Source organism: Atta colombica, unplaced genomic scaffold (genome assembly GCF_001594045.1).
Source record: "Atta colombica isolate Treedump-2 unplaced genomic scaffold, Acol1.0 scaffold12, whole genome shotgun sequence".
In the NCBI taxonomy this organism is placed as follows: domain Eukaryota; kingdom Metazoa; phylum Arthropoda; class Insecta; order Hymenoptera; family Formicidae; genus Atta; species Atta colombica.
The window spans coordinates 7,765,742-7,775,470 of NW_017259206.1; the positions used below are offsets into that span (position 1 = coordinate 7,765,742).

At 30.7% G+C, this 9,729-nt stretch overlaps 1 protein-coding gene across 1 annotated transcript in view; it reads right to left on the reverse strand.

The window, feature by feature from the left end:
• Nucleotides 1-7,802, reverse strand: part of LOC108694249 (uncharacterized protein PF11_0213-like) — an 18,057-nt gene extending 10,255 nt beyond the window's left edge. Inside the window, exons 1-3 of the mRNA XM_018203613.1 lie at nucleotides 7,731-7,802; nucleotides 7,498-7,610; nucleotides 7,059-7,174 (exon numbers count right to left, since the gene is read on the reverse strand). Coding sequence (XP_018059102.1) covers nucleotides 7,059-7,174; nucleotides 7,498-7,599 — 218 coding nt within the window. The 5' untranslated portion in view covers nucleotides 7,600-7,610; nucleotides 7,731-7,802. The remainder of the gene's footprint in view (nucleotides 1-7,058; nucleotides 7,175-7,497; nucleotides 7,611-7,730) is intronic.
• Nucleotides 7,803-9,729: the final 1,927 nt, after the last annotated feature.

Genomic DNA, 9,729 nt, shown 5'->3' on the forward strand with positions numbered 1-9,729 from the left:
CCTTGTTTAAGAAACAAATCAGTTCTGCTGCGCAATATGTGCAAATTAATATTATTTACAATATAATTAATAAATTAAAGCTCGGTTAATAATGATAGACGGTGACAAGACTGTGACATAGATATGTATGTATGTATTGAACGAGAGTATATAACATTAAAAGTAGATATAAATAAGAGAGAAAAGCAGATAAAGCAAAAAGAAATAAAATGAAATAAAGTAGGTAAAGAAGCAAAGTCAGAGGGTTTAATAAAAAAAAATAGGAAAGTAAAGGAATAAGCAATAATTTTTATAATAATATATGTGCGTTTGTGGACGAGATATGGATGTATGAATGAGTTAAGAATTTATGTAAACCAAGTCCCCTTCTTGGCTGTAAATATGCTGAAGCATAATAAATTTTAATTAATTATTAAAGCTCAGTTGAGATAAACCAGTACAATCAATTAATACCTGTTCGAACCTACTTCTGATCCTTATTAATGCTCCATGTAAATTGTTTGTAAACTGCATTTTGTTAATAATTTACAATATTATGCATTGATAAGGATCCGAAACAGGATCGAAACGTCTGCGTTTATAATTATGTTGATTTAAATAAATTAATTTTCACATTGTCATTCTGTGTTTGTTCGAATATAAGCATTAATTGATTGTATTAATATTATTTAATTAATATTAATTTAATTAACAATATACTAACTACATTAAATAACAAAGAACTTCTTTATTTTAGAGCAGATACTCATGCACATTGATCCTAGAAATTTATTAATTACCATTTTGAAAGATGAATAACGATTATTACTTGCACGCACACGATCGCGCCTGATTGAATCACGTTCGATCAAGGAAGTCTTGGAATGGATGAAAAAGATTTTTACAAATCATCTGTTGGCAAAGGAATACTTGAAAACGATACTTCGCTTTGACTATTTTTTTTCTTTAGCGTCACCATTGCGTTTGGTCTTGGACGTTTCAGCCAGCAACTTCAAATCATTCATGGATTTCTTGGGAATTTTACATTCCATAATGCATCAAAGAACGAGAACCATTTGATTTCGGATTTTCTCATGAATATCGCGTCAAAGATAGATACTTTCCCGTGAACGCATGCTATAGTGTGACCGAACGTCGCAGTGTTGTTCTCCGACAGGGGGGCGACAGAATATAGCAACACTGATTATTTTTACAAGGAAATTCTTTTACTGTATCATCGCAAGACCTTTTTTTTATTCGTACCTACCTTCCAACGTCGAATTCATGAATACAATGCGCGAACGAATCGATGGTACTCTCCGCCGTTAAAGGAAATTATGCGGTTGGAGGACATAATTGCTCTGTACCGTGTATTATCTTTCTGCGCGTAGTAGTATGTCGGACGAATCGAATATCGCTGAAACAACGAGATTTATGCATCATTGCAGCGAATCTAATATTCATTGCAGCGAATCTAATATTTCTCGAGACTAGTTAGTTTCAGAGAAAGAAATTTTTTTTTGCTTCGGCTTTTTAATCTTATTCAACATTTTTATTTTCTTTCAAATTTAATATTATATTTGGTAAATTGAAAATATGAAATGCTAATTAACGAGATAAAAGACAGAAAAATATAAGATAAATGTTGAGAGGGAACCAGCGTCGATGACATATGTTGTCATGACCCTGAATGATTTCCAACAGTTTGGCGACAGCCGTCGCTTGTTATGCAATATAAAGGAAGCCAGCGCCGACGAAAACGTTATTTTCTGATATAATTTTTATTTTTATATAGTAACACATAGAGGTACACGACTTTCTATCCGAATTCGATTCTCATCTCACCTCCTCCCCTGCCAAGAGGGAAGATTTTCACCCTCCTGTCAAAGAACGTGCGAAGCGAGGGATAACTTTGATAGGGGGGGGGGAGGTATAGTGAAAGTTGCGTCACGCGGAAAGTCGCACGTCCCTTGACAGGAGGGTGAAAGTCGCTTCGCGTGAAAAAAGTTGTATTTCTTGAATTCATCCATTTATATCTTTCTCCCTATTTAAAGTTTCCTGATTCTTCATAAGCAGGCAATAATTACTAACTTTGACTAATAATAACTTAACAAATAACGAGCGATGGCTAAAACCTATTAGAAGTCACTCAGGATCATGACATGTTTTAAAAACATATGTCATCGACATTGGTTCCCTCCATCTCAACATTTACCTTATATTTTTCTCTTTTATCTGGTAAATTAACATTTCATGTTTTCTTATAATAAATATCATAATCATAGTCACCCTGCTAGATATTAAAGAAGCAAAGTTATTCCTCTTTTATGTATCTATGTATAATATAAATCTTTTATGTACCTATGTATAATATAAATCCACTGCTGTGGTTAATTTCAAAATAACCAACACCCATATTAGCGTATGCACTTAGTAAATAATATTAAAGTAGAAAAGCTACGAGTCAAACAATAACTTTTAATATTGACATTTAATACAAACATATGTTTCTGATTATCGAATATTAAAAGTTATTGTTTCATTCCTTTTACTTTATTATTATTAATTTACTATTATTAAACCATATTATTTATATGTTTTAATTTATTAAAACATTTTTAAAATTGTTAAATTGTTTAACAATTTTATTACTCCATTGTTTTAATTAAATTAACTAAATATATTGAATAAAAGCTGTGATCGATAGAAATGATTTAAAATGTAATTGGATATAATTTGATATTATGAATTTAACAGTGTGTCTTATTAAGATTTCATAATAATAAAATTACTAGTACGAAGATTTACTATTGACAATAAAATCTACAAAACTTATTTCCAATTCGAATTTGTTTACGTTATTTTTACATGTAGAATCGAGAGATTTGCGAGATGCGCTTAAAAATCAAAATCCATTAATTCGTCAATTAAGTTTGCAATATATCAATCTTCGATAAAGAGGCACGCCTATTCGTTTTTGATAATCATTTATTATACAATACTGTGCTATGCACAGGACATCCTTAAATGTATCTATTCTTAAATGCATCCATTCCAATTCGCATCTTTCATTATTTACTATTTAAAAAAATTTTTCATATAAAAACAAATATATACAAGGTAGCTGGTTGATATGCGTTCGTATGCAAATAGAATGAATTTAAATGTCCTATATTATTTTGTAATTTTCGCAATAATAATTTACGACAAATTAATTCTAAAGATCGTTAAATGAACATGTATTCGCCCGGGTTCCTGTTGAATGTACATACATTCATAGATCATGACTACTAAACGAGGAATTGTTTACATTTATTACAGACAGCAATAATTATGCATGAACAATGAAAGAAAACAATTCCCCATGCTAGGTGGTCGTATCACGCCGCGCGCTTGTATTTAGTGGTAGGTTGGGCGAACATGCGCTCATTCGATGATCTATAGTGATTGATTTCTCGTAATTTACAAGGATTGCAAAATGTACAGCACTCATTGTCAGTAATTTGCTTTCAACTCATTGCCAGTTTAATCTTCTCTATCTACACGCTTTATCTAAATTTCCCGGGCACTGTATAATTATATACTTACGAACACTGTTAAATCTATAGTGTCAAATTTAAGTCGCTACTGCTTCTAAATAAATTCTAAATAAAATTATTTTATTAAAAAATAGTTCAAAAATTGTCCGAAGATCCTTCTCGTTTCCTTAAGGATGGTAACACGGAAAGAATGTTTACTGAAATATCTAAAAAAATTTTATTAAATACAGATGAAAATAATTTTGTTGAAACTTCAAAATAATTATATAGAAAACTCAAGTATGAGAAGTAATGCTAAGTAATGTAAGAAAGTTTAACAACTTTTAGCAATAAGCTTGAGCGTCCTACATAATTATTTTATCGATAATGCAATAAAATTATTTTCAAATCAATATGTAGCTAAATTTTTTAGATACTTTAGTAAAAGCATTTTTTTCGTGAAACAGAAAAAATAGATTCTAACTAAACTTTATGTAAACATGTACTAAAATTACATCGCTATTTATCTTAAACTTTATGGCCTGTCATTCAGAACTCACTTTTATTGATAAATATGTGTTTATGTATGAAATAGTATAGTAACGTGAATTATGTACCAAATATACACTAACATCGTAAAAGCGTTTCTGAATACAGATCTAATTTATTAATGTAGATACCTTTAATTATTATGCAGACTCAATGGCTACCCTCCGGATAATAATGAATGAATGATAATATGCTATTAGAATTAACAACGCTAAACAATTATCCGTATTTAGAAATATTCCGTAGCATTTCACACCAATTGTTATTAAACATTTCTTTCTATTATCAATCGCACTTTCAAATACAAATAATATCGTCGTGGAAAAAACTTTAATTTATTCAATCCTACGACACAGTGAAGAAGCAATGAATGTCTAGTCAATACAACAGTTCCATTCAAACTGTCGATATTTCTTCAACCCTTGAAACACTTGAGACCATCGTGGTCTCTGAGAATTGGGACTCACATAAACAGGAGGAAGGAGGGTAAAGTGACATAAAAACTAAAGCAAAAAGTTATAGTGGTGAGAGTGAATTCTTTCATCGCATACAACTAAGGACCTCTTCCTTGACTTGAAAGTACGTATCTATCTTTGAAACCAAGAACCGAACCGAAATCGGAACTGAAAACCATTTCGGAACACTTTTCTTTTAGTGAACTGAAACCATATTTAAATTTTGTCTATAATACCGAAATCAAACTGGCAAAATTTTATGAATTTAGAGTTAGAGTTTTTTTGGGTTTATGGTTTTTTTCTTTTTCGATTCTTTTTTCAGTTCTTAATTTTTAATCTTTATTCTTGTTCTTAATCTTTGTTCTGCCCGTTCCTTCGTTCAATCAATGTTCAATCCAATATTACCATCGCCAGCTCTCTTAATAACCAGAATGTAAATATCAACATCTATATGATATAAGAAATCTGGCGGGATCACGAGACATATTTAATGTAAACCTTTTTAAGATATAGTATTTCTTTTATTTAGATCTTCCTCGTCAACATTCTTGTTGCAAGAATTTATTCTAAATCATGAAATTCAAGAATACATATGTAAACTTCATGTAAGTGAGATCTATCCATAAGAATCAAATAAGTTGTAAAAAAAAACTGAGAGAAATATACTTAAAATAATGTTTACGTAATTTTTATTCAAAGTCACGATCAATTGACGCCTCTTTTCGACTAGACTCTCTAAGGCTATGGTCGAAGTCTCGCTACAAATGCTTTGAAGTATTTGATGGACCAATTAGAAGAAAGAATTTTACAAACTGACCAATTAAAAAACGCTTCAAAGCGTTTGCAGCATCGCGTTGACCATACTCTAGATTAAACGAGTGAACACTCTCTCTCTCTTTCTCCCTCTCTTTTTCCTTCTCTCTTTCTCCTTCCTCTTTCCTTTCTTCTTCTTAATAAAACAAATTTAAAGAATAATAAACTAAAATAAAGCAAGTAAGTTAGAAAAAAACCATTAAAAACCGTAATTTTTACGGTTTCGGTTTTCTTTACTGGTAAAAAAAACCCGAAACTAAAATCGGAACATTTATTTGATATTTTATTAAATCGGAACCGAAACCGAATCGAAAAAACTTTTCAGTCCGGATCCCTGTTTGAAACTCTAAACGCTTCGAAAATTCAAAAATTTTACCTATAATAAATTAAATGTGAAAAAATGGAATATACATGTAAAAAATGTTGAAGTATTTTTTTTAAAGCAAGATAATGCCAAAGCTTGCATGATAGCATTTAAATTAATTTGTTACTATGTATGTACATGCCAAGAATATTTGAAAAACTATCTGTAAAGAATACTTTCTATGTACTGACTCACATTTTTCCATAAATGTTTTTCTCAAAATAAATCTTAATTTAAAAATGATATTATATATGTATGTATATATCTTTTTTAAATCTATCATTTTTATAAAACACAAGATATGTATTATATATTTACAGCATAATATATATTATGTCTCGCGTGTTTTATAAAAATTATATCTTAAACGTTTTTTTATGTGAAGAAACAAATTTATAAAATTCTAAATTTCTATAATTCTAAAAGCATATAAGGAGCATGCGTTCAGATCAATATTAAGCCGAACATCGAATCGCGAGCCTACATCTAATCTATATTCAATTTATATTCATAATCAATGATTTTAATCAATGATATTAATCTATAATATATTTGTTTCGATAATGTGGATGTAAAATCTTTGAATGTGGACACAGGCTCGGTTCGCGGCTTGATGTTCGATAGATAGTCTAGTAACGCATTATATTGTGACCCGATAAAAAAGTCGGAAATCCATACAGGGGATTGTAAGAAGACTAGATAGTCTAGATGCATCCTAATAATACACACATAAAAAAATAAATATTAAATAAAAAATATTAACAATAGTTTTGTAATTTAGAAAAATAATTCCCATGTGAAAATCCTACTAATAAATGAGAAGAATGTAGAAGGATTCGAGAGATACGGTTTCATTTACGATTTTTGTACTTTAGTTTTAAAAACATAAAATACTTCAGTCACAAAATATTTTCAAATTATAATTAAATTAATTCACAATAATTAACTCTTAATAATTAACAATTGCTACATCTTGTTATTATTCGCGTCTCGTGTAAAAAAAATCGAAATCACTACCATATTTTTCTCAGCAGAAATAATTCGTTTCTCATTTTATGCAAAACTAACATGTCATAAACTGTGAATGAAATGTAACTACAAATATGATTTACAGTCCATACTCTGATACAACATTTATGTTAAATTGGATATACATTTACGAACGAACACCGAATACGAAAGTTCGTTATTGCTTCAACAAATAGCACAAGTTAAACACTTTATGCTGCGAATACTGAATCTGATCAAACGCTCTGTGTAATAAAAAAAAAGCAACAAGCTTACAAATAGAAATATAAATGTCCGTTATTCGCATTCGCTACGTGTTCTCACTGTTAACCGTATTTACACGGCTTTACAGAAAACCGAACAGAAACTTACCTGTAACAGGAAACCGACAGTCGTTTTAGAATCACGCATGGCTTCATTGCAAGCTGAACGAGTCCTGCTCGTGTCGCCCGCTTCGATAATCCCAGCTTCCGCAAATCATTCTTTAGCTGAAATAATTATTTTGTGATTAGATATTTCAGCATATTCCATACATGGATTTCGAGATTGCATCCGAAATTGTCTACCGCCAAGTAGAATAAATTTTTACAATATCACTTTCTGAATACAAGCTGAAGCTGAGAAGAGAATAATGAATTCACAACAAAACAAAAACGCACAATGTTGATGGAGAGACTGTAAAGTGTATAAATTGTATTAAAGTTGTTTGTCGACAATGTCAACATTTCATAATAGGTTAGATTAATACACGTCTCATAATCTCGCTATAAAAATTTACTACATAAAATCGGCAATAAACAAAAATTCGCACCTTGACTAGCAGCATACGACGACGATTTTCGTCTCCGTGAAGCCATCTCTTCAATTCGAAGTTGTTAAACATATAAGTAGCCTGCTCCTTGTATTCAGCCATTACCCGCACGGCTAAAATAATTTGTCACTGATAATTCTCTTTTGAATAAGCAAATTTCTCCCCACTCAAGCTCAGAAATCACAGAGCAAGCGTAATAATCCTTATTCTCGAGCACAGCGGTTTATACTCACAGCCCAAAGGAACATGAAGGAATTGAGCTACCAGGAAAAGAGCTAGCGAGTTCGTACGTGCCTAATCAGTTCGACGATTGGCCAATGAAGTAACCGATGAAAGACCGCGCTAAGGAGACCGCAAGATATGCTGGCGCGATCGTCTTCTGTTTATCATGACTGTCCCCTTCCTCTACTTTCAATTATTATTGTAGGTAGATATCCAGAATGTGTCATACCCCGATGCAGGACGCTTTATTTCTATTTATTTCTCACTAATCTCACTGATCGCTTATGTCGAATATTTTCCAAATTAACTTTCAAATTACAAGGATGAATAGAATTCTAATTGTGAAAATTGGAGAACGGAAAGCAAATTTTCTATCTTGGAGGTTTTTATATGCGAGGATTTTATACCTGAGAAGAGATAAGTTATACCCAAACAAGGTCCTTTTCAAGAAATTTTATTATATCCCGAGTGGAATTGTTCAGGGAATGTTGAATGCTGTATTCATTTTTCATTTTTTTTCTTTTTCTTTTCTTTTTTCATAAAAATCCTTTACTTCATTTACAATATTTGCATTTTTTTTTTTAAACTTTTTTGGATTTGTCTAAGTAAGCGTTCTTAGATGTTACTTTTTTAGTATACCAAAAAATGCACCTAGAGAAGGATATGTATCTTTTATTTTTTCCAATAAAATTTTATTGAAATACATCTATATTATCCGAAAGTTTGCATTGCAAATTTCGTTAAACTAACTTTTAAATTTTTAAACAATAAATTTTAAATTTTTGCTCGTGAACGTTTTCTCACAATAATTTTTCGTTTCACGTGACGCATCACAAATGAATTTGCAACTTGATGTAACTTAAGATTCATCATGATGCAGTAGGCTCATCATTTCTAACGATAACAAGATTCTTTGCATTTCATGTCTCGCTTAAGCGTCTCGTATTTCTCTCCTTCCCTCCGCAAAATTTAATATCATTGTGTTATTTAATGTCCTTTCGATAAATTATTCGTATATTATAGGGTACCGTATTTCTCGTAATGATGTAAATGATATATCGTTTATTCGAAGTTGTTTTATTCACCCTTTTCTGCACTCGATATACAGCAAAGAAAATAATCCGGATTTCGGAAACTACCTGCCGATGTTGTTCCTTCATCGACGCAGAGAAATATTTTTCTTTGGTGATTATTGTAGCATTTTATAACAAAAAATGAGATAAAAACACGATGCGAACTGCAAATATTCTTGAAGAAGATATTTAGAAATGTTCAGACTAAAATTGTCTCTTCGCGCGATCATATCGTATCAGATACTTCTTATATACTAAACACTGAACGCGTTGAATCACTATTTATACTATTAAATACAGACGTATGCAGTTGACTGCCGAGAAAAATCTGACCTCTAGATATATCGTTTCCGTGTATGTTATCTGGATACCATATAAACTTCCGATAATTTCCGATAGCACTCCTTTCATTTCTTCGTTAATCGGTCTTCGTCGGACTAACGGATATATGACAAACAAAAAAAAAGAGGAGATGAGTCATCAAAGACATGAATCATGATGAATTATTCCAAAAGACGATGTAGAAAAAACCTAGCAATCATAACACGCAAAAGCGAATATTTCTGTTCTTATATATATGTGTGGGCTTTGCATCATTGATATTTTTAGCGCAGCTTATTGCAAAAGTGATGATTTAAAATGAATAATCGAAATTTTCTACATTGAATCTCTTTCAATTTCAACTTTATAAAAACTTGTTTTGGTATTTGAATACTTAAATAGAACTTTTTTAATATTACTTAATCCACAGCTTCTATTTAGAAATCTTTTTCTAAAAATCTAAAAGTAGTATATTATAAATAGTATATTATAATACATTATTTTGATATTATTGATATTTGATATTATTTTGATATACATTATTTTGATATTGATTTTTTGAGCGATGATCATTGCCGAAAAGATTAACTTGGAATGTTAAAACATTCTGTTCTGA